A 25,968-nucleotide genomic window follows, 5' to 3' on the forward strand; every position below is an offset into this window, starting at 1 on the left:
GTACACACACAAGTGCATACACACTTCCCAGTTCTACTGTCATCAATGGCTCCATCAGTGTTGCAGTTTCTTGGACCAGGAGTCATGATTTCCCCCTTCCTTCATGTTCAATATTAACAATATTGAACAATAATATTAACAATATTGAACAATATTGAACAAAATCCCTTCCCCCTGTTCAATATTAAATTGAAAAACATTTCTCCTTCCATCTCTTCCTCTCTGTAGTCAGTATGTGTTATGAGCAAACTCAGCTTGCTGTAACAGCTTCCTAGCTGAACTCTGGGGTCCTATTTATTACCCATTATACCTTGTATCTTCCTTTTGGTGTTTCCTTCCTAAACAATGTCTTTATTACTCACTGTAATGGCTCCTTGTTTCTTCACTACACCAAATATGCTTAGTTTTATAGCTGTCTCTAAAGAGTCCTACAACTACTTGTTCACTCTCTTACTTTTCATCCCTGGTCAGTGAGCCTTCTGACTCTGCACAGGCCAGCCATCAGCATTGTTCCATGAGAATGCCCGCCTACCTCATTGTGTTTCTGGTATATCTTCATCCTCTCTCCTCTCCAAATCCTACCACTCTTTGGGATCCGCTTTGTCTCAGTTCTTCCATTAACAGTGCAGATGGGATTGCACTGGTCTTAACCAATCTCCTTCTCTGCTGAACATTTACAGTCCACATTACTAAACAATTCAGGACTTACTAAGTACCTTGTTGTATTGATCACCACTGTTTCATGAGGCTATGAAAATTCCTTAATAGCAGGGACCACATTTTATACTTTATAGCTCTCTTTCTGCCTAGCAAAATGCCAGGCCCTAGTAATTGCCTATTAGCCAGCTGTCCAAAATGTAGGACACTTTCACTCTATTTTATAAAACACCAAACTTGAATGAATCTAACCAAATAAATGCACTCATACAGTCTTCTTATACTGACTGCAGGCTGAATTGCAAGAGGTTTCTCTACTTAAGCCGAGTGTCACATTGTGCTTTCTTTAGTAGATGTCTGTACTTCAGTCATTTTGTCCTATTCTTGCCTGTTTTTAAAGTAATCATCTAAAATCTATCCGAAACCACTCCCTCTTTTACCCACCCACATGGGAGAAGAAAGCACAGCAGTGAACTCTTTCCCCAAATATTTCACTGGCATAGTAGCCGTACTCCTCATCATGGCAGTCTTCCTAATCAAGGAAGGAATCAAAAAATAACCAATAATGAATCAAAACATAGTCTGCTTTACATCTTACTCTAAATTAATTTTCTGAAAAGACATTCAAGAAGAATGAATGACAGGGGAAGTTTAGCATCTAACTTTGCTACCACATGAGGGCTTTTTTTCTCTTTTTGACGTATTAGTTTTGTTTCTGTGCCTTCTTTTATTGTGGTGGTTTTCTTTATGTAGTGTTTGAATACTGATGAAATTGGACACTGCACACCTTTTTGCAAGTTAGTTCTCTATACGGGAATGTTTATGGCACTCTGAATCTCCCGAGTCCCCTGGTGAAGAAATTCCTCCTTGAGATATAACTCATTTACCACTAAGGAAAGAAAAAAAAAGAAACATCCCTGGAAAATTCTTGGTTTCGTCTACTCAAACCACAGAGATGTAGGAAGAAATAAAAATCTCTGAAACTCCTTTAACTTTTTTTCTTAAAGTTATTATTACTTGGTGGAAGTCTGCTTTGTGGTATGTGTAAAGGCAAGATTCTGCAGTCTATGAATTTTTCCCAGGACTTTTTTTTTTTTTTTTGAAGAGAAGATGACGTTTCTCCAGATGTTTTTCCGGGTAATTGTTTTTAAATAAACAAAGTAAAATATAGCTGAGTGTTTTTTTCACTCTAAAGCAATGCAACATAGCATCTTAGAGCGACCACAATAATATGTTCAGCTTTGAGGTATGGAGGGAACATAGCACTGCTGGCTTGGATCTTTAGGCTGCTACGTCTGTGTTTATACACCTTTTCATGTCATTGTTCCCTTTCATAATTACTCCCATGTCAACGTCAGGCTCAGGAACACAATCATATGACAAAGCACAGAGGACAAAGGACATGTCATCCAATCTGTTCTCCAAAACGTTAGATCTTAAGAGAGGAAACAGCCAGTCTCTGACACTCAGGCAAGAGCTTGATATCTTTTCCCATCAAAGGTCAGCAGAGGACACAGTTGCTGCATCACTACAATTCTTTCTACATGAAGTTTTCCATTTATTTAGATAAAGGGAATGTGATTAGAGAGCTCTCTGAAATTCCCTCAAGATATCAGACATCTGGAATTTCCTTAAGAGATCTATCCATTAGTTGAATCACTTGCATACTTAGAAAAATGCTAAGTAGTAAGAGATCCTGCCATTAAGATGTAGGCTTTTCAACTAAGTTGCTACAAGAAAATAAACATGTCACAGGGGCTCAAAACTCTGATGAAAAGTGATGTCACCTTTATCATCTCATTTGTCATTGCAAATGTCACTTTAAGCATGGCCCATAAGGGAGCCTGAAACACTTGCGTCAAGGGTTAGTATCTACTTTCAAAACCAGCCAGAAAGCAGGCTTCTGATGGTGATAGGAGTATCACTAGCATCTGCTGCTAAGACTTAACACTTAAATATACACCACACAGGGTCCCCTGGGTGGCTCAGTCGCTTAAGCATCTGACTTCGGCTCAGGTCATGATCTTGCGGTTCGTGAGTTCGAGCCCCGCATCGGGCTCTGTGCTGACAGCTCAGAGCTTGCAGCCTGCTTTGGATTCTGTGTCTCCCTCTCTCTCTGCCCTCCCTTGCTCGCACTCTGTCTCTCTCTCTCTCTCTCTGTCTCTCAAAAATACATAAACATTAAAAGAAATAAAAAAAATGCACTGCACATTCCGCCTCATATTGATATGTGTTATCTCTTAAAACTTACATCAACCCTACGAGGTAGGTTCGCTATCATCTCCACTTTACAAATCAGGAAATCAAAGAGAGAAATAAGAGAGAATAGAGAATAATAGAGAAAACAAGAGAAAAATAGAGAAATAAGTTCCCTTGCCCAAGGTCACACGGGAACTGCATGGCAAAGGCAGGATTCGAATCCAGCCTGAATGCAGAGCCCCAAATTGCCAACATTGTGCTGCACTGTCTCCACTAACACCAAAATCCTCCTTCTACTGAGTGCTTACTAAGTACTTAGGACTGAGCTAAGCACTTTTCAGATATTATCTTTTCTAGTCCAGGATGAAATTCCACCTCTTTTGAACCAGACTTAGTTTTCTAATGAAGCTCCTAAGCTGGGTATGCATACACTAAAGCAAAACTCTTGGTAATTATCTAATGAAATAAGATTCTCAACAAACATACTTTCTAAGCTTTAGGCCAGAAATGTTACCAACACAACATTGGATTCACACTATTTTTTTTCCATTTCACTCGAATACAACCAGAGTATGTTGTAGGACCCCAATCAACTGAAGTGTGGTACCATCAAATTTTGCTGTTGCTCTTACTTTAAAAAAGACATCCCTACAATTTAAAAGAAACATTTTCTTCTTTTACTGGGGAAGACGCGCCTTACCGCTGTATGTAAGAGTTATTCACACCACGGTGGTCCAAGTCGTGGCTGAGAGCAGCAATCAGCAGGGCGAGTGTCTCTAGGTCGGTCAGCTTGTTCTGCATGACCAAAGACGTCAGAGGAAAGAAAGAGAAAGGCAATTTGGTGAAGTTCATTAGAATACCTCTTCTCACCAATCATGTATTTGTGTTTCCGACTAGCTTTTCATATATGCTTATTTATGGTTGCAAAGGACTCATGCTGGAATCCTAGTCTGCAGGCAGCAAGTGGTACTTTGTCTTTCGAATGGGATTATTACAAATGTCATTCTCACCAGAAGAAGCTGAAATGCCTCCAACAATCAATAATCTGTCCACCTCTAGTAAATACCATTAACTCTTAATTATCTACATGTATGTGGAATAATCAAAATAAACTAAATAATTGTTGTCTCTCTGCCTTCTGGTTCCCTGAAGATTCTGCTGCTCTCACTCTCTGCCAGCAGTTGTCGTATCCCTAAGGAACACAGACAATGTGAACAGTAAGCAAAACAATAGAAAGTAAGAGGATTGGGAATGAAAATCTGGCTTTAAAAAGTTGAACAATATATTCTAAAGTCAAACATAGGTTATTTTTGTAATATCTGCCATTTGTATTATTTACACTACTGTTCTTCATCAGTAAGAAAATAAGTTGAAATTATCAGCTCCACTGTGCTGGAAACTCTCAACTCGCCATGTTGTATGTTGATGACAGAGAAAAAGATCCTGATTTTGTTATTCTTCATAAAAAGCAAGGATAGTTTTCAGTGATATAATCCTGATGACCTTTCCATAGCTCAAAAGAAGTTTACCCTATTTCTTACAAACGTTGCTATGGCAGGAAAATACTACTATGGTATTGCATATGGCTTCTTGGACAACAATTCCTTCTCTTAGCTCTAGCCAGTGCGCACCCTAGGGAAGTAGAGACAGAGGATACCATTTTTAGAATTTACTTTAAAAAAAAAGAGCATGGAAGCTCTGAATTAAAAGCAGTGATATGATGGATGCCTGGAATCACTTACCTAGAATAACTAGTCAATTCCCACTGAAGTTAGAATCTAAGGACAGAGATATGGATAAAATTTGGCCTGGAAAGCAATGAATTACTTGAATGTTCCCTGCATTGATCTTCCTTGTAACAGCCTATGGTCAATGTATATGATATGAAAACCCTTTCCATGACATAGTACTTAGAAGATTTAACTGAGGGCTCCAGAGAAAATGCGATAGAGAACCCTGGACCTATCTATGAAGTCACGTGGGTGGATTTTGAGGAATTCTACTATGGAACAGGTTGAATGTGGACATGAGAAATCTGGTTATTTTTCTTATACGGTAGAAATTTCCTCTGGAGAATGTATTTCTTTGCCCGAAGACCATTAAATTTAACGTGAAGTAATTTTAAAGATTTAAAAAAATATGCCATGTAGGTTACATATGAAAGAAAATTAATAACTAAGTATTTTGCCACGCTAGTCTTCTTCAATTAATAAGATGTAATTTATTTTGTATCTGGCAATAAATATTCCAATCATCATTAGTGCACATTAAAAAAAAAAACTTGAAAGAATATGTTGTAAACTTTACCACTAAAGCAAGAAAAGGTCTTTAATATAAAAATGGCTCTCAAAAGTACCTGAATCTTGCCTGCTTTTAGAGCAGCAAACATGCACTGAGCTGTATTAAAGGCGTGTCTCCAATTATGATAGGCAACATTCTTCCGGTAATTCTTCTTAACACTTAAAATCCACCTGCAAAGAACCTTTAGGGAATAAAGCATAAGCAGTAACAATACTTGTTAACATCTATCACACATTTACTATGTTCCAAAGCATTTACATCTAACCCTCATAACTCCGAGGGAGGCACTACTACTTTGATCATTTTACAGGTGAGGAATCTGACTTTCAGAAAGGTAACTTGCCCAAGGTCACATTGCTCGCAAAGGGTGGGGCTAAAATTCAATTTTGAGCAATCTGACTTCAGAGCCCACCATGTTAACCACCATGCTAACTAAATGAGATGTAAAATGCAAGACAGCTCTAAGGTATTTTTGGCATGGGTAGGGAGGGCACTGACTAGCTTTTTAAAAGATATTGTGTTCAGGTGCCATCAATTAGGAGAGTCCAAATGGTCCGTTATGTATGAATTCACTTCTAGAGAGCCATGGAAACAGCTACTCTCAAGTTCTTTTCATGCTCCCAGTTTTTAATTCTGCAACAATTTTTAATTCTGCTCTGCAATTTCAATTCAGAGCAAGGCTGCCAGGGGTGGATTGGGGGCTAACATATACAGCACACGTCCAAGGACAAAATGGAGCTCCAAGTCCTGATGCAATCAGCAAGTCTTTTGTCCCTTTTAAACTACGCTTAAATATTCAGGCAGAGTTACTGCTTGGTTACCAAGAAGTAATGTTTAAATATATACGTAAAATAAAGCCCTGGGGTCCATATGAAAAAGACATATTTTAAAAGATGGAAAAAAAGGGACAGACCTCGGAAATCTCAAAAGCTGGGTTTAATTCAACTTCTAAGTAGTGTATTCATTAAGATCCCCAGGGACTCACGGGCCCTGAGCATGGTTATTTTTTGTTTGTGTTAGCATCAGAGTCTGCCTCTCTTCAATTCTGAATGATTTACTATACTTTGGGGGATCCGTAAAAATAAATATGTACTTCTTCCTACGTATATCCCTGGAGATACTTCAAACACAAAAAGCATTGCCCTGGGATATGGAAAAAGTACCAGGGAAAAGAATGTTGCTTTAACAATATTCAACACAGAATGACTGGCTGCAGAAGCAGGCCAAAAACAAGGTTTCTTCATTGTTGGTAGAAATTGCTTACATGGGATTTGGTAGAAAATCTGCGCTCTCATAACCTTCCTTTTCTTTTTTGGTCTTTTTGTTCCTGTTCTATAACACAGTTCACAGGGAATTCTGATAACAAGCAACCCGAATGTCCCATAGCTCTTGAACCTCCAAGTCACCATACTTAGCAGAGGATTTCTGTGTGACTACGACTGACATGTGTTAATACCAAGTATATTGCAGTTTCTTTCATGTGACCATTTCTGAACAAAATCAGCTAGAAAGATGATAGCTTCATCTTATTAGCAGAACTTTAAGTAAGAGCTCTAAACTTTCTTTCATATGCTTAGAAACTGTAAAGTGTTACAGAAAACTACTGGTGATTAATTAAATACTCAAGGAAAATATGCAGGAAAATGCAGAAATTTAACCTATGAACATATCTCTTTACTAATCATAAATCTGTAGATGCAACTAAATATGCACACATATCATATAATGTTAAATAATGACCAAAATGACTTTATGAAATACAATTCCTGATGGACTATTCAGTTATGCTTCTAACAAGAGGGGCCTAAGAGAACTGGGTCGTCCAATGGATATAATAGTTAGAAACTAGATTTAAATACAGTTTTAGATTCTGTTATCAGGAGATCTTTTAAAAACATTTTTTTTATTTGAGTATAGTTAACATAGAATGTTACATTAGTTTCAGGTACACAACATAGTACTTCTCTATATGTCATGCTATGTTCACAAGTGTAGCGACCATCTATCACCACACAATGCTATTACAACATTACTGACTGTATTCCCTATGATTTGCCATTCATTCCTGTGACTTATTCATTCCATACATTAAGTGGAGGCCTGTAGCTCCTACTCTTCCTCACCCATTTTGCCCATCCCCCCAATCCCTTTCCCTTTGGCAACCAGCAGTTTGCTCTCTATATTTATAGGCCTATCAGGATGTTCTTAACAGCATTTAGGAAAATTATGGTCAGATCGGCTCAGTGCTTGATGGATATGCTTGGCATGTTCAAATCTGAAATACAGTCTTTTGTACAGGACTACTGAATAATTATGTGCAATCTGGATGACTCTAGGGAGCATGCTCAATACCCTGAATCAGTCTCCAACAATTACAGAGGCTTCCTAAGTCCTGGGTGGCAGACTCAAAATGCTCTGGGAGAAAGAGAAGAAACAGAAAATAGCTCAGTTCCTGCCCTCAAGAAGCTCAATCGGTAGTGAAAATAATAGAAGTGCACATATAAAGGAAATAAATCCAATCGAGAAAACAAATTTTCAACAGTATTCCAAGTGGAGTGAAGTTAAACCTAAGGTTGAATCAGGCTCTGAGGAAGAGAAAAGCATGTTGTGGCAGGAAGTGGGGCAGACTTTCAAGTGGGACAGTCCATTTAGGAGGAATGACATGTAACAGACAGAATGTGAAAATAAGCACAGCACATGCAGATTTGTTCAAGTTGAGTCAAGAGTCCATTTCATAGATGAGCAAGAGCAATGGTTGTGATGTTAATAGGAGAGTGACTCAAGATCTGGAAGCCAAGAAGAGACATGAAGACTTGACATATCTTTCAGTAGGAAATATTCTTTGTCATGATGCTAACATCCTCACCAGCAATAACGTTTTAATTTTATCATCCTAAAACTATACTGACGAGAATATCTGAAATAAACATGACAGAAGAGTCACTAAGGCAGGAAGGTCAATCAGAATGACTGCTATTCAAATTGATGTTTGCCAGAATCAGAATAGTAGTTAATCAAACAGAAAAGGAGAGTAAATGAATGAGATACAGAGGAAAATTATCTGCCTAATAGTCAAAAATTGAAGGAAAGGTAAGAATAAAGATTGCTAAAGAAATTCTGAGTGACTATCTTCATATGCGACACTCAAATGCTATCTGAAAACGTATGGGTTTTTAAGAAATAAGTCAACTTATAAGAATTTCATAAACATGTAAAAGGATCACATTCCTTTGTTCTGGCCAGGCCCTTTAAACAGCATCATTGCTAGTTTAAAGTAAGGAAATCTGAGAATGGAAAGGGATTTGAAATGCTATCTTGCTTTTTAAGGTCCTGTAACTAGTAAGAAGCAGAACCGAGATTCACATTTAGAACTGGCCTTAAATGAGGTCTTTATTCCATTAATAGAAAAGGCTATTAAAAATGAGCCCTATAAGGGGCGCCTGGGAGGCTCAGTGGGTTGAGGGTCCGACTTGGGCTCAAGTCATGATCTCATGGTTGGTGGGTTCAAGCTCCACGTCGGGCTCTGTGCTGATGGCTTGGAGCCTGCTTTGGATTCTGTGTCTCCCTCTCTTTCTGCCCCTCCCCTGCTCTCTCTCTCTCTCTCAAAAATAAACATTAATTTTTTTTTAAATGAGCCTATAACCTATAGTAGAGAAATTGGATGGGGTGATACAACCATTGTCAAATTTGGCTGAAGGAAGGAAGAAGTGACATGTACTCTACAACTGTCTTAGGTACTGTGTTAAGCAGCAAAACACCATCTACACACATCCACATGTATACAAACAGACAATCACATCGATGCATGTGTCATTCTCACAAGACCCTCATAAGGAAGTCATACCATTATCCCCAACTAACAGACTGTGAAACTGAGGACTTGAGAGATTAAGTGCTTAAGGAAATAAGAGCTACTCACTAGTAGGGCTATAACTCAAAATTCATGACCTTTTTACTCTTATCATGCTATCTGAATTTCTTCATTTGAAAACAGAGACAATAACAACCAGAGAACCTTTCTTGAGGGCTTCTTGAAATAATCAAATGACATGATGTCCCTTAATCAACATGTTCTAGTAAGAGTGAAGTATTAATTAGACTTCACAGATAGTAGTTCTTTGTTTTCATCCAAGAGTAATAGAAACTTTGGCTAAATTTAAGAAAGAATACCCCAAGAATACCATAAATGACACTATATTACCGTTAGCTCTATTAGTCCTGAGTTTTCATTCCTAACTGTGTGAGGCTTTTGAGAGCAGGACAGCTCTTCGCTCAAATGAATACTTAGCACAGTGCTGGGTACACTGTTTATGTTAATAAATTTTCATTTTATGAATTAATGGATTGCTAAATAGTAGAGGCCTTCAAGGTATTTAAATTTCCAGACAGGAAATCTGTATAAGAAGACTAGAAATTCAACTGACCAGGGAAAGAACAAACCAAAAAAACCAACTTTAAAGGTAAATTACTACATTTTGTTTTCAAACAATCCTTTCTATTCTCCCTTATTCTTTGATGCTAATACACATAGCCATTATGAAGATTTTCCCTGCACTCTGCAGCTGGTATTAGAAGATTCTGCCTGAAGTCTTGCTGTTTTCTGAGAGGTGAATAAGTAATCAACAGGGGTTAAAATCGGTTTTCATCCACACCCCACAGAGGTAACCCCTCTTGTTCGAACCACAAGCTTGGCTTCACATCAAGCGCCTGTACTCCCTTATTTCCAAAGGAGTTCACTCTGTTTTGGTCCTTCCCTGGCCTGTGTGATCATAACCTCTGCAATGAGATCAAGTTACTTCCGTTTAAAATTCTTCAGTGACTCACCACTGTTTTTCAGAATAAAATCCAAATTCCTCTGAACAGCTCACAAGGTTACATATGATTTGCATCGTAACCTTCCTCTCCACTTGCTTCCCTTGCCACTCTCACTCCCCCTCCACTAAGGCTCCCAGCCCATCCCCACTCTGTCCTCCTGGCTTTGTACATCCTTCTCCCACTATTGGGGATAATGTCCCCTATTCTTCCACCTGGTGTTTGATGCATAGTAAAAATCCAATACGTGTCTTGTTAGGGTTGATCATTTTTCTTTGAAAATCTCAGGGATGCATTAGGTGACAGTATATTAATTGCTGAGACTTAAAAATCCCTATTCATACTAATTCTCTCTTAACACACACACACACACACACACACACACACACACACACACTTTTCACTTTTCCAAAGGACATGACTTATTCCTACCTCATGTTTCATCTGGAAGTTCTGCACAAGGTTGAGGTCAGTGAACATCCGAATTGTACACAGTGCCGTTTCTAGGTCAGACAGCTCAAAGTCACTGAAACTGAAGTCAGTAATTTTAAGTGTCTGAGCAGATGGTACAACAGCAACCTTAGGTGAAGAGAGAAGAACAAAATGAAATAAAGCTGTTAATTTTATAAAGCAGCAGTGGTTCACAAAGTTTTCTCACTTTACTACAGGGAAATAGTACATTTTGTTTATTTTTTCTTTCTAATGTGTACTCTAGAAATCTTTTGGTATAGGAGCTACTTCTGTTTTTTGGTTTTGTTTTTCAAATGAATCACTGGGGGAGGGGTGGGTAACTAATACGGTTCCAGGAAGATTAGGTAGAGGAGAGACGGTGACTACCCTGAGGTTGTACCTACAATAATAAGCAAAACTAAGGACTCCAGTGATCTGGCCCGTTTATACCCACTTAGTCTTAGTCATTCAGCAGATATTTACTGAGTAATTATTCTGGACCTGTCCCAGTACTATGGGCTGGGAATCAAGTGGTGAGCAGGATAACGATAATGTTCTAAGTATTGAATTCTCAAGACAATCTTATTAAGTTGACACTCTAGCTCTATTTTTCAGGTACAGAAGCTTTAAGCACAGAGAGGCTAACTGCCTTACCTATAATAGCCAGCTAGTTAAGGAATGGAGCCCAGCTTCGAATCCAGGCGAACTATCCTATTTTCAGATTTGACACCATCTCTACTTGAGAAGTCACCCAAGCCTGATCATGAGTCACCTAGAGTGCCTACTAAAAAATACCTCAGTGATTCTGACTCAGGAGATCTGGGATGGGTCTTGAGAAGCCAGTTTTGTTTTTTGAAGGAGGATCTGTTTTTTAATTAGTATCATTGGTTTTGATTCGATTATCATTTAATTGTAGTAAACACCCCTGAATTCTTCACATATACCTTGCTCTTTTTCACCTGCTTTTAGTACCTCCTGCTTCTCCGATAAAGTACCACTCTCTTTAACTGATGGACTCCTTTAAGACACAGCTCCCATCCAAAAAAGGACTGGATGCCCTTCAGAGCGGACCCACCTTGGGAATACCTGTTTAATTACAGGAAGTTCACTATAATGTAATTTCCCGTTTATCTGTCTCCTAAGTACAGTGGGATCTATAGGCAGGACTGTATCTTTGTACCCATCTTTGTATCCACTGTGACTACTGATGGATACAGCTTTGGTATTTGTTGACATGAACATTTATTAAATGAATGAGAGGGAAAAATTTTATTCCCTTCACTTTCTATGAGTCATAAGTTCCAGTTTTAAGGTCCCAAAACCTCCAAAGAGGGGGAAGCCCATTAACTTGAGTTGGAAAACTAGCCGACCTGGCAAATACATTCCAATCTGTTATACTATTTAAAAATTTGGGAGATTTTAACAAGACAGCAAAAAAGGATTTCTGGCTTCAGAAAAATCAGGCCATTCCGAGCCCCAATTCTCATGAAGCAACACTGGCCAAAGCCAGGGCACCTGGCTCCCTCAGACTGAGCAGAACTTTCAGGCTCGTCTCTTAGATTTCCTATCAGGCCCCTGTGGGCATCAGAACATGCAGGAACCCCATTCCTTCACCCCCTTGACCATTCCCTCCCAGCACTTCAACTGCTTTAGCCAGATTGGACTGCAATCTACCTGATGAAAAGAGGCTTTAACTTGGTGCCAGGCAGAGAGAAGACAAATTAGGAAATCTGAACCCGATTTCTTCCCCTTAATGTCTTTTCCTCATCTCCCTCCAAACCCCTTACTTTTCCTATGAGTATCTAGGATATCACTACTCCACTTTACCTCCATCTTTTGGGAAGTAAAAAGATCAAAATAATAAAATCTCATGAAGCAATCCACAGCTTTCCCCAACCAATCTTGGGGTGCTAGCCCATTCTCCTGCTCGCTTGACCTTTATATTGTACTCATGTATACCAGGCATGTTTAAACTTTAAGTTAATGCCCCCCTCTTCATATTCCAAACTAAGAGTTTTTTCCCAAGCCCAAAATTCACGAGAAAATATGCCTTCTGTTAAGTCAATTCCACAGGCTACTGCGTGGGCTGAAACAGGGGAAGAGAGGAGAATTTAAATGTTTAGATAAAGGGCTTCATTGTTTACACCGGCCTCCGCCTCCGACATCAGAGATTGGAGCAGGCAACTGGAGTGCAGCTCAGAAGTGTGGAGGTGGGAATAAGCCCACCTTTTAACTCGAGGCAGATTGCTGCTGTTTCCCTTAAACAGACTGCACTCAACAAGAGAACAGATGTTTTTTCCTTAGGGCACCATTATTCTTATGGAAGAAGTTTTCTTTCTCTCCTTCCACAAAGGATATTCTAAAAGCTATGGGACAAAGGCAGCCAACACAGCTTGTGCCTCTCCCCTTGACACTCTAATTCCCAAACCCTCTAGTGAGAGAAAAGAATCTTTTGCTTGTTCTATCACACCACACCACCGACTCAACCTTTCAGAGATGTTCCAGTGGGGATGTATAAACATTTTCCTTCAGAACCTGGTGGTCAGTGATACATGGGTTCAGAATTCTCAGAACTGATTGCTAACAAGCCATAAGAAAGTTGGATGTCATTTATAGCCCTTGTAAACTGCTTCTTTGACCATCATAAGACAATTCAACTTTCCGTTTTTCTCGAAAGGTCTTGGGATAAAGGTGACTTTAGATAAAACATATTACCTGTCAATATTACTTCCCATTTTATAAAACAAGATATTCTACAGTTTACTAATAGCAGAGAATAGGGTTTGTGGTATTTCTGGGATAGGCTACGTTATATATAATTCTGGATTTTCACAATCGCTTCTTTTAGTGACACCTTATTTTGTTAAGTGACTTTAGGGGATAATATAACTTATTGCATCGTGGTATTGAAGACTAGCAGAAATAACATTTTTAAAAAGATTTTATAAAGCACATTTTATAAACGTGTATGTGTCTTCTGGTTGCATAATCCAATTCAACTATCATACCATCTAATCCCAACAAATACCGGTTATTCCTCTACATGGAAGCATAATGCCTGTGACTCCCCAGGCAACAGTGTTTAGATATTTTATTGCTTAATTCAAATATCGTTGAGCTCTTCTAGAGTTGGGAGTTTAATCTGTGTCAAAAATAACCAAATATGGAATGCAAAAAGTACACGAAGCCCAGTGGGTTAAAGATTTAATCTGGTAAAAAGGTCAATAGTATAATATCTTTTTTCTTCTATAATTGGATCTGCCACTCAAACTAATGAAGAAACTAGGCTAGCTTTCATGACACTTTAGAGGGGATTCTTCATTTAAGTCACGTTTTTATGACCTCCTGTTTTTTATGACCCTCTTTCTAAAGCTGTGGCTCTTTTTCACCATTTTTGCAAAATTTTTAAAAAACACAACCAACTTTGGCAGTGAAATTCACTAAGGGTGGAATGAAACATATCCTTGGGAGTAGGGCTGGATTGGGTTAAAGGAAGTAGTAGTATTCAGAATTTTTAAAATACTTTAATTTCTCTGCCATCGTTACTCAAAAGCAGTTGTTCTGAACACCATCTTGACGGATATGGAGCTAAATGTTAAATTGACCACCAGCTAACAAAATCCTAGATTAGCTACCACATTTGCATTTCAGCATTATATAATGACCATGAAAAGCGGGACTTTTAAGTGAAGCACATGGTAAAACGGTATGTTTGCTATTAAGGGGTTCTAGTCCCGATGTTCCACAGACTTTATCACCCTCAACAAGATGTTCAACCACTCTGTCAAATTCTCACCTGTAAAATGAAGGGGCAGAGGTGGATTAGAGTGTCTCTAAGGTTTAATATTCTGAAATTATGGTATATTTATCTCTCTGGCCACAGGACTCCAGGACCTCTTATTGTCTTCTCTTTTGGAACCAGAAGCCACCCTGTATGGGGCACCTGAATCTTGCCACTGACCTTCCTGTACCAGGCTCAATCTCTCTCTCCGACCCTCTCATCATTTAAGGTAAACGGATGGATGCACCGTAGCTGTTGTGGCTCTGTTGTGTTTTTCTTCTTTTTTTTTTTTTTAATTTTTTTTTTTTAACGTTTATTTATTTTTGAGACAGAGAGACAGAGCATGAATGGGAGAGGGTCAGAGAGAGGGAGACACAGAATCTGAAACAGGCTCCAGGCTCTGAGCTGTCAGCACAGAGCCCGACGCGGGGCTCGAACTCACGGACCGTGAGATCATGACCTGAGCCGAAGTCGGCCGCCCAACCGACTGAGCCACCCAGGCGCCCCTCTGTTGTGTTTTTCATGCTCGATTCCACATTCGTGTCACTGTCAGGCTTCTTGACACATGAGAGAAAGGAATGCAGAGGACCACTCTCTGCATGAGTGTAGAGGAGGATTAGACTGGGTATGTGGCAGCCTCTTTACTTACTGTAGTAATGCTCTAAATGAAAATTTGAGTTTCCTGAAATCACCATGTTTTTTTTTTTTTGTTTTTTTTTTTGGTGGGGGGAGGAGGTCGATACTTTTGCCATTTGTTTTTAAGGTTGATTAATACTCTTTCTCACTTCCAGGCCTCTTTAACTGTTTTTCCTCCGCTTAGAATGCATCCCCCCAAGTTTTCATATAGCTAGTTCTTTTCTTATCCTTCCCAGCTGCACCAGGGAAACATTCACTGGTACATCCCTTTGGGAGATACTATACCGGACTCCATCAGCATCTATTTCAACCTTCTACTGGTGAGCCTTCATTTTTTTGAAGAGTTTAGAAAACTCAAAAATATACTTCTCTGCTCCCTTTGCGGCCAGGGTTCTAGCTTAGTTTTGGTTTCTTCAGTGAACTACAGGCATACTTTGTTTTACTGCATTTTGCAGACATTGTGTTTGTCTGTTTTTTTAAACAGTTGAAGATTAATGGCAACCCTGCATCGAGAAATCTGTCAGCACCATTTTTTCCTACAGCATCTGCTCTCTTCATGTCTCTGTGCCACATTTTGGTAATTTTCACAATATTTCAAACTTTCTCATTATTATTCTATGTGTTATAATGATCTGTGATAAGTGATCTTTGATATTACTACTGTAATTGCTTTGGGGTACCACAAACTGTGCTCACATAAGATGGTAAACTTAGTCGGTAAATGTGGTATGTGTTCTGACTGCTTCACCAGCCCGCTGTTCCACCATCTCTCTCTCTCTCCCTCTCCTCAGGCCTCCCTATTCCCTGAGACACAACAATATTGAAATGAGGTCAGTTAATAACCCTGCAGTGCCCTCTAAGTGTTCAAGTGAAAGGATGAGCTGCACATCTCTCGCTTGAATCGAAAGGTAGAAATGATTAAGCTTAGTGAGCAAGGTATGTCAAAAGCCACGGTAGGCCAAAAGCTAGGCCTCATGCTCTAGTTAGCCAAGTTGAGAATGAAAAGGAAAAGTTCTTGAAGGAAAGTAAAAGTGCTACTCCTGCGAAGGCACAAATGATAAGAAAGTGAAATAGCCTTCTTGTTGATATGGAGAAAGCGTTAGTAGTCTGGATGGAAGATCAAACCAGCCACAACATTACCTTAAATCAAATCCTAATCCCAGAGCAAGACCTTAACTCTCTTCAGATCTGTGAAGGCTGAGAGAGGTGAAGAAGCTGCAGAAGAAAAGTCTGAAGCTGGCAGAGGTTGGCTCATGAGGTTTAAAGAAAGAAAATTCTTCATAACATCAAGTGCAAGGTGAAGCAGCAAGTGCTGATGTGGAAGCTGCAGGAAGTTCTCCAGAAGATCTAGTGAAGATAAGTAATGAAGGTGGCTACACTAAACAACAGGTTTCCAATAGAGAAGAAGCACCTTCTATTGGAAGAAGATGCCATCTAGGACTTTCACAGCTAGAGACAAGTTATTTGCAAATATCTTCTTCCATTCAGTAGGCTGCCTTTTTGTTTTGGTTTTGTTATGTAAAACTGTTCTTGTTTGATATAGTCCCATTTGTTTATTTTTGCTTTTGTTGCCCTTGCCTGAGGAGACAGATGATGTCAGAGTTTATTGCCTATGTTTTCTTCTAAGAGTCTTATGGTTTCCACTATGACCTTTAAGTCTTTAATCCATTTTGAGTTTATTTTTGTATATAGTATAAGTGGCCCATTTTCATTCTTTTGCATGTAGCTGTCCAGTTTTCTCAACACCATTTACTGAAGAGACTGTCTTTTAACCGTTGTATATTCTTACCTTCTTTGTTGAAGACCAATTAACCATAGGTCAATACATTGATTGACCTCCTGACCTCAAACCTCCTGACCACAGATTTCTGCACTCTTTAGTCAGTTGCATTGGTCTATGTGTCTGTTTTTGTGCCAGTAGTAAACTGTTTTGATTACTCAGCTTTGTAGTATAGTCTGAAAACAGCAAGCGTGATTCCTCCAGCTTTGCTCTTCCTTCTCAAGGTTGCTTTGGTTATTGGGGGGCTTTTGTGGTACCATGCAAATGTTAGAATTAGTTGTTTGAGTTCTGTAAAAAATGCCATTGGGGGTGACTGGGTGTCTCAGTCAGTTAAGCGTCCGACTCTTTCACTCATCTCTAGGAATTTTTTTCTTTCCTCTTTGATTTGTTCACTGACCCATTGGTTGTTTAGTAGCATATTGTGTAGTCTCCATGTGTCTGTATTTTTTCCACTTTTCTTCTTGTAATTCATTTCTAGTTCATACAGTTGTGGTTGGAAAAGACACTTGATAACCCTCTTGTTGGAGTGATCCCTTCATTATGTCATGCCTTTCTTTTTCTTGTTACAATCTTTGTTTTAAAGTCTATTTTGCTTTTTTTTTTTTTTTTTTTGCTTCTATCTGCATGAAATATCTTTTTCCATTCCTTCATTTTCAGTCTATGTGTGCTTTTATTTTTTTAGAGAGAAAGAGCAGGGGAGGGGGCAGAGGGACAGAGAGAGAATCTTAAGCAGGCTCCACGCTCAGCAGAGAGCCTGATGCAGGGCTCAATCTCACCACCTTGGGATCGTGACCTGAGCTGAAATCAAGACTTGAATGCTTAACTGATTGAGCCACCCAGGCACCCCTATGTGTGTTTTTACATCTCAAGTGAGTCTCTGTAGGTAATGTATAAGTTGGTCTTTTTTTTTTTTAACCTATTCAGCCACCCTATTTCTTTTGATGGGAGCATTTAGTCTATTTACATTTAATTACTGACAGATATGTAGATATGTACTTATTGCCATTTTGTTGATTGTTTTCTGGTTGTTTTTCTAGTTCTCTGTTCCTTTTTCTCTTGCTTTCTTCCCGTATGATTTTGTGACTGTCTCTAGGGTTATGTTTTTATTCCTTATTCTCAATTTTTTGTATATCTATTGTAGGGATTTCATTTGTGGTTACCATAAAGTTCATATATAACTTCCTAGGTATATACCAGTCTGTATTAAGTTGATGGTCACTAAAGTTCAAGCACATTCTAAAGCATTAGATTTTCACTCTCCCCAATACATTTTTTGACATCATATTTTACACATATTTTGTGTATTCTTTGAATAATTATTGTAGATATAGAAAATTTTTATTACTTTTGTCTTTTAAACTCCATAATAGTTATATAAGTTGTTGACCTAGTACCTTTACTATATCTTTACCTATACCAGTGAGATTTTTTTTCTTTAATAATTTTCTTATTGCTAATTATGGCTTTTCCTTTTCCATTTAATGAAGTATCTTTTAAAGTTTCTTGTAAGGTCAGTTTAGTGGTGATAAACTCCTTTAGCTTTTGCTTATTAAGGAATCTCCTTATCTCACCTTCAATGCTGAATGATAACCTTGCCAGGTAGAATATTATTGTTGTTGTTGTTTTCCTTTCAGCAGTTTGAATATATCATACCACTCCCTCTGGCGTATAAAGTTTCTGCTGAAATATCAGCTGATAATTTTATAGGGGCTCCCTTGTATGTAACTAGTTGTTTTTCTCTTGCTGCTTTTAAAATTATCTCTTTATATTTAACTTCAGACATCTTGATTATAATGCGTCTTGGTATGGGTATCTTTGGGTTCATCTTTTTGGGGCTCTCTGTGCTTCCTGGAGTTGAGTGTTTTCTTCCTTCACCAGGTTAGGGAAGTTTTGTGGCATTATTTCTTCAAGCAGGTTTTCTGTCCCTCTCTCTCTCTCTTTGCCTTCTGGAACCCCTATAATGTGAGTGTTAGTATGCTTAATGTTGTCCCTTAAACTATTGTCACTTTTAAAAATTTTCTTTTCTTTTGGTTCTCATTGGGTGATTCTCCCCTACCCCTACTCTAATCTTAGAGAATCTGTACTTCTGAATCTGCTGTTGATTCTAGCTTTTCATTTCAGTTATTGTATTCTTCAGCTGATTGGCTCTCTTTTGTATTTTCTATCTCTCTGTTGAAGTTCTCATTGTATTCAACCATTCTTCTCCCAAGATCAATAAGCATCATTATGACCATTTCTTTGAACTTTTTAGCTGGTGGATTGTTTATTTCATTTATTTGTTCTCTGCAGTTTTGTCTTGTTCTTTCATTTGGAACATGTTTTTCTGTCTCTTCATTTTGCCCCCTGACTCTCTGTGTTTGCTTCTATATATTGAGTAGATCAGTTATGTCTCCTTGTCTCAAAGGAGTAGCTCTATATAGAAACTATCCTGTGGAGCCCTGTCGTGGAAACTCTCCTGGTTACCCATCCCACCCAACACCACCCTCTGGGTGTGGCAGGGTGGAGGGCCAATCACTGGTTGTGGTGGGGTGAGGTTACCTGGGGCAGTGCCACTGTCACCAAGGCCACCCATCAGGTGTGGTGGGGCAGACAGCCACTTGAGAGGAGCACTGGCCAGAGCTGATGGGTTGGGTGAGGCAATTTGCAGGGAAATGCCAGGGTAGGGCAAGCAGTGCTAGCACTGTAGATGGATAGTGTCAGAAACAGCACCTGCTAGGTAGGGCAGCTACTCAGAACAAGTAGGTAGAAGGGGAGTGAAAAAGAAAATGGCATTCACAGTACTTCTATCCCTGGATAAAGTTCCAACAGATCCCAAATTAGTTCTGTGCCCTAAATTTAGTCAATTAAATTAGTCAATGAATCTCATTCACATGTAACACAGGTACTTTTCAAATTCTTGCCTCTGCTCTGGGACTCAGAGCAAGTGAGACTGTGCACATGCCCTTTATGAGTGGAGTCTTGATTTCCTGCTGTCTTCTGGCTCTCCTGGACTTAAGCCCCACTGGTTTTCAAAGCCAGATGTTATGGGAGCTCATCTTCCCAGTGTAGGTTTCCTGGGTCAGAGAACCCAATGTGAGTACTGGATCCCTGTTCCTCAGAGAGGGCCTTTGCAGTCATGATATCCTCCCATTTGTTGCCATGCTGGGGAGGTGTGAGTCCTGAGTTTAGTAGACTGTCTCTGCCTCTTTGCCACTCCTGGTCATCTTGATGCGACTATTTCTTTATATCCTTAGTTGTGTAAAATCTTAGGTCTGCTAGTCTTCAAGTTGTTTTTGGAGATAGTTGTTTTTAAACAAAAACAATTTTTTAACATTTATTTTTTGAGAGACAGAATGTGAGCGGGAGAAGGGCAGAGAGAGGGAGTCACAGATTCCAAAGTGGGCTTCTGGCTCTGAGCTGTCAGCACAGAGCCTGACGTGGGGATTGAGCTCACAAACCATGAGATCATGACCTGAGCCGAAGTCAGACGCTTAATCGACTGAGCCACCCAGGCACCCTGATAAGTTGTTTTATATGTAGTTGTAGTTTTGGTGTGTCCATGGGAGGCAGTGAGCTCTGGATCTTAACTGCAAATCTAAACATTCTATTTCTTGAAGCATTAATGTAGCCAAAACCTAGATTCAATCTTACCTTGCAGGTTGCTGAATTACAGTGTAGTATGAAATCACAGACTTGCCACATCTCTTATGTGAATTACTACATATACCTCAGACCATTCTAGATATTCTAGAATGTCTCTATATTATATAATCTCACAATGCCCTACACTTTAAAGTTATAGCCTTTTTTCTGATTATAATCATATAATATTGTATAATTATGTTATACATACAGTCCTTCACTATTCAAGTTTGAAGAGGGTAGAGACTTATTTATTGTTATGTGGAGCCCACATAGAGTAGGAGGTAAATATAAATGTGTGAATGAAAATCTTTTTGGTATCATCAAGCACCTAACCAGTTCTCCATAATATTTAATTAATTTAATTTAATTTGGCAAAGAGTTATAATACAAATGTTAACATTAATAATGAACCATGCTGTGTCAGAAACAACAGATATATTATAGAATATGCTTTCCCTATAGTTTAATTATGAATTTTATTTGCTTTAAAAAATTTTTAAATGTAGTTGAATTCTTTTCGTCCGCACAATAAATATTTCATTACTATAGTTTTTTAACAATCAGCTTCAGCTTGTCTTAAGTCTCATTAAAGTTTGATTCATTCACTTCCAAGAACACTGGAAACTCATGATGGGAAAGCGATGACCAATATCCTACCAACTCTGGCAAGAAGTTACTCAAAATGGTCAATTCTAGATTACTGCCCTCGAGTAGAAAACTGGTTAAACTTTAAACAAAGGTTTACACTTGTTCTTACAACACATGGTACATTTTTCTTCCAGATAGTCCACCTACCTCTTCCACTTAGACTAATTTAAAAAATGAGTATATACTTCATTGAAGTGCACATTATTAGAAGGGCTCAGGCAAAAAGACTTGGAACATGACAAGGTACATCAAAATCTTGATGCTGCTACTACTAGACTGAGAACTGATTTTCCTCCCACTGTTAGCACTACTAACAACAAATACTTCCTGGGCACATAGGTACCAGGAACTCCAGTCACTACTCTGCAGGGTAAATTCTTCTATTATCCTCTTTTTATACATAAAGAATCTGAGACACGGAGAAGTCACAGATTTGCCTGAGATCATGGAGCTGGAAGTTGAACCTGGTTTCTCTCTAGCCCTATGCTTCTTTATGTATTTCATCAACTATAAAGTTGTTTCTAGTTTCATAATCATTTTAAGAAGAAAGAAAGCAAAATCTTATTGGATACTGAAGGAGTTTGGGTTATGTTATTTCAGGCTAGATTATAGGCTCTCTAAAACTCTAGATTTTCCAGAATCTACTGATTGATTCATTCACTCACTTAACAAGATATGTAAACCAGGTTCTTGTTCAGCAATCACTAGATGGTAGCTATGATGATGACGACTCAAGAACTAATAGCCTGATGGAGAGGATAGGCACATAAATAATTGAAATACATAGTTTTTAAAGTTTAATGACACAAGGATGTTAGTAGTTTGCACATGCTCCCTAATAACACAACGATAGATAATGAAAATACATACTTAACTACTTTTTTTAGTCACTTGTGATGGTTAATTTTATGTCTCACTTGACTAGACACACTAAACACTATTTCTGTGTATGTCTGTGAAAGTATTTCTGTATTTCTGGATGAGATGAGCACTGAATCAGTGGACTCAGTAGACTTCCCTCTTCACTGTGGGTGGACATCATGCATCTGTCCAGGGCCTGAATAGAACAAAAGGTAGAGGAAGGAAGAACATGCCTTTTTTGCTTCCTATGAAGTTGGAATATCTCATCTTATCTTCTCAGGCCCTTGGACTTGGATTTCAAGCATCAGCTCCTCTGTTCTCAGGCCTTTAGACTCAAACTGAATTATACCACTGGTTTTCCTGGGTCTCCAACCTTGCAGACATAACACTGCTGGAATTCTCAGCCCCCATAACTGTGTGAGCCAATTCTTCAGAATAAATCTCTCTCCTACTAGTTCTGTTTCCCTGGAGAACCTGAATATAGTCACCTATTTTTCTAAAGTCAAAGACAACCAACGGAATGGGAAAGGACATTTGTAAATGACATATCGGACAAAGGGCTAGTATGCAAAATCTATAAAGAACTCACCAAACTCCACACCCGAAAAAAAAATAATCCAGTAAAGAAATGGGCAGAAAACATGAATAGACACTTCTCTAAAGAAAACATCCAGATGGCCAACAGGCACATGAAAAGATGCTCAACGTCACTCCTCATCAGGGAAATACAAATCAAAACCACTCACACCAGTCGAGTGGCTAAAATGAACAAATCAGGAGACTATAGATGCTGGCGAGGATGTGGAGAAACGGGAACCCTCTTGCACTGTTGGTGGGAATGCAAACTGGTGCAGCTGCTCTGGAAAACAGTGTGGAGGTTCCTCAAAAAATTAAAAATAGACCTACCCTATGACCCAGCAGTAGCACTGCTAGGAATTTACCCAAGGGATACAGGAGTACTGAGGCACAGAGGCACTTGTACCCCAATGTTTATAGCAGCACTCTCAACAATAGCCAAATTATGGAAAGAGCCTAAATGTCCCTCAACTGATGAATGGATAAAGAAGTTGTGGTTTATATATACAATGGAAAACCACTTGGCAATGAGAAAGAATGAAATCTGGCCTTTTGTAGCAACGTGGATGGAACTGGACAGTGTTAGGCTAAGTGGAATAAGTCAGACAGAGAAAGACAGATACCATATGTTTTCACTCTTATGTGGATCCTGAGAAACTTAACAGAAGACCATGGGAGAGGGGAAGGGGAAAAAAAAAGAGAGGGAGGGAGGCAAACCATAAGAGACTCTTAAAAACTGAGAATAAACTGAGGGTTGATGGGGGGGTGGGAGGGAGGGGAAGTGGGTATGCGCATTGAGGAGGGCACCTGTTGGGCTGAGCACTGGGTGTTGTATGGAAACCAATTTGACAATAAATTTCATATTAAAATAAATAAATAAAGTCAAAGAGAATCTATCCTGAACTTCATATAAGACAAACAACCTTTTTTTTTTTTTTAAATTCAACTGTTTCTCATTATGAAGGCCTCTACACAAGTGTAGAGGGTGGGTGCCTCTTTGTTTACTTAATAGAGAAATAAAACTTTATAGGAAATAATCTATTTGTAAAGTGTATAGTCTCCTTGAAACCCAAAAAGCATGTGTCCATGGAAAATAATATACTTGGGTAAGGTAAATAAAAGGATCATTTAAAAATTATTGAGTTTCTTATTTTGGGTGGATGCCTCATGAAAAAGGTTTATATTTAGCCTGTGGCAAAGTCTCTGGTCACCTCAGAAGAAAATAAAGACATGTGGCCACATGGCTACACAACTTGCTTGACTGTATAACCTTAATACAAAAAAAGGTCACACTGCTATCAAAGGCATTCTACCCGCCTTAGGTCTGAAGTATCAAATCTCAAGAGCTAAAATAAAAATTACAAAATAACTCCTAACTGCCAACTGTTACGGCAAGGCTCCCTTATTCAGAAAGTCATTTCTTAAAATAAGTTTGAAAAGAAGAGCAGACACTGAACTTGGCCATCCATAAAATGTCAAATTCTTCCAATAAGCTTCAGTATTGTATAAAGGCATTTTGTTACATTACTCCTGACGTTTATTCATTATAAATGTTAGGATGAAAAGAGGTTTTCCTCAATGATCAATTATTGAAGGAAACTATTTTCAGGCATAAAATTAATGTAAGATATCTCATGGGTTCATTGGTAGCTACAAGCAGAGAGCCTCAGTTAGGTGTTTTAAGCCCTCCCTATCAGTCCCTGATCACTACCCCCACCTATTGGGGCACCATTTTATGCGGAGCAGTTTGTTTCTAGATCTTTGAATAAAGCCAGTTTGACAGCCATCACATTATACTTTACAGAAGGCTAATGTCTCTCTTCCCTACTTCTAACATGCACAGAAAACATGTTTTTAAAGAAAAAATCCATACCACTTACAAGCCTGTTAGAATTTATCTTTCTCTAAGAGGGAAGTGAATCCAAATACATATGAAAAAAAAATCTTACTTATACAAAGGGAAGTAAATAACCAACTTAGTATGTGGAACCGAATCTTACAGAGAATAAAGAAGTGAATAAGGCACAGCACGGCTGGATTAGCATATTTTCTTCAATAACGATATCAACATGTTTTATGATTTTTCCTTCTTTCTAACATTATATAAATGTGACTATTTATTTATTTATTTTCAAATGTTTTTATTTACTTTTGAGAGAGAAAGCATGAACTGGGGAGGGGTGGAGAGATTGGGGGATGGAGGATCCGAAGTGGGCTCTGCAGAGAGCAATGAGTCTGACACAGGGCTCGAACTCCACGAACTGTGAGATCATGACCTGAGCCAAAGTTGGATGCTCAACCAACTGAGACACCCAGGTGTCCCTAAATGTCATCTTTTAAATCTCAATGGCAAAGAGGCACAGAATATAAAAACTAATGAGCATACAGTTTTCAAAACCATGCAAAGATGGCACATGTTAATGTCAATATTCTGATAATATGTACATATGCTTATAAGTAAAACTCTCAGGGTAAATTTATGACTAAATGAGGAATTAGTCTGGTTAACATCTATTTAGTATATAAGAAGCTGAAGAATGGTGTCACTATATTCTGGAGCTAAGATTACCATTGGAAGTAATGTACTAGTGAATTCAAAGCAGAAAAGATAAGATTAGCTTGCTGAAGGAAAGCAGGAAGAATCAAACAGAATTTACTAAGTCTTGCCAATGTGGAAAAGACACAGCCCAGTTAATGTTATAGACATCTATAAAAACGAATGTATCAACGGATGGTATACAGGAAGTCCAAAGGACCCAGACAGTTTCAGGGTCATTCTAGCACTGTTTGAGGAAGAGTGTGCCTTCCTGGATGCCGTAGGTTACTACAGTTCAGCGACACTGGTTATCAAGATCATAACATCAACTCTTTGTTATTATTGGCTCAAAATTTTCTATTTATAATTTGACTATCCATATATAGATTTTCTCAAAAAGTGGGGGATGTGATGATCATCTTGATACAAGGAATTAGATCTATACTCTACCACTGACTTGGGCATCAGGGATTTGAGTCAGGAACATGGCTCTGCCCTTTGCTGCTGTCACCTGCAGAAGGAACACACTCCTGATCAAGAAAGTTCACATGACGTTTCTGGCTCTGAAAGATTAAGGTCAAGATGAAGTAAATTCTGTTCTAGGAAATCCCGCCTGAGAGGTCAGCTTCTCCCTATCTCACTATTTTGATGCAGAAACCTTTCAGGATCACAAAAGGGTGAGTTTGCTTTTATATACATTACATATGATTCAGAAATTGCTATAAAGCAGAAGCTATAGAGATAAACTGAATAAGCAGTGACCCCAGGACAAAACTGAGCTTATTTCAAAAAACTAAACTCTAATACATATTTATTCACTACTCTTCTAACAAAAGAGGAAAGCAGAAAAGGAAACCAGTCAATCAAATACTCAGTTACTGGTAATAAATACTGATTTCATTCTGATATCTTAACTAATAATTTTCTAATAACCATTGCCAGGTAGCTGGGGTTCATTTATTTTTATCTCAACAACTTGTGACTAAGGATCATTAAAGATATATGGTAAAATGCTTAGTTTAAGGCCTTATTTCTGCTATACCCAATTTTAAGTCAAGAGAAATTAGATTAAAAACTCAAGTAAAACAAAGGGGAAAAAATAAGGAT

General features: G+C 38.5%; 2 protein-coding genes across 17 annotated transcripts in view; one reads left to right on the plus strand and one right to left on the minus strand.

The window, feature by feature from the left end:
• The window catches only part of LOC144616142 (uncharacterized), a 131,389-nt gene that overhangs the window by 90,022 nt on the left and 15,399 nt on the right, over positions 1–25,968 (plus strand). For 5 of the 12 annotated variants that reach the window (XR_013555167.2, XR_013555163.2, XR_013555165.2 and 2 more), the window contains 4 exons: positions 4,009–4,073; positions 14,303–14,429; positions 15,073–15,156; positions 15,321–25,538. Coding sequence is in view for 3 of the 12 variants with exons in the window: in XM_078445790.2 (XP_078301916.1) it covers positions 4,009–4,073; positions 14,303–14,366 (129 nt within the window). In the remaining 9 variants the exon portion in view is untranslated. Of the gene's footprint in view, positions 1–4,008; positions 4,074–14,302; positions 14,430–15,072; positions 25,539–25,968 lie in introns of all 12 variants that reach the window. The other 7 variants (XR_013555169.2, XR_013555170.2, XR_013555171.2 and 4 more) reach the window with 4 other exon arrangements.
• PDE5A (phosphodiesterase 5A) overlaps positions 1–25,968 on the minus strand; it is a 138,687-nt gene that overhangs the window by 23,507 nt on the left and 89,212 nt on the right. For 4 of the 5 annotated variants that reach the window (XM_060654283.3, XM_060654280.3, XM_060654282.3 and 1 more), the window contains exons 12-14: positions 10,402–10,548; positions 5,213–5,338; positions 3,557–3,651 (exon numbers count right to left, since the gene is read on the minus strand). In XM_060654283.3, coding sequence (XP_060510266.1) covers positions 3,557–3,651; positions 5,213–5,338; positions 10,402–10,548 — 368 coding nt within the window. The remainder of the gene's footprint in view (positions 1–3,556; positions 3,652–5,212; positions 5,339–10,401; positions 10,549–25,968) is intronic. The other variant, XM_060654284.3, reaches the window with a different exon arrangement.

This window comes from Panthera onca, chromosome B1 (genome assembly GCF_046562875.1).
Source record: "Panthera onca isolate mPanOnc1 chromosome B1, mPanOnc1 haplotype 2, whole genome shotgun sequence".
NCBI lineage: Eukaryota > Metazoa > Chordata > Mammalia > Carnivora > Felidae > Panthera > Panthera onca.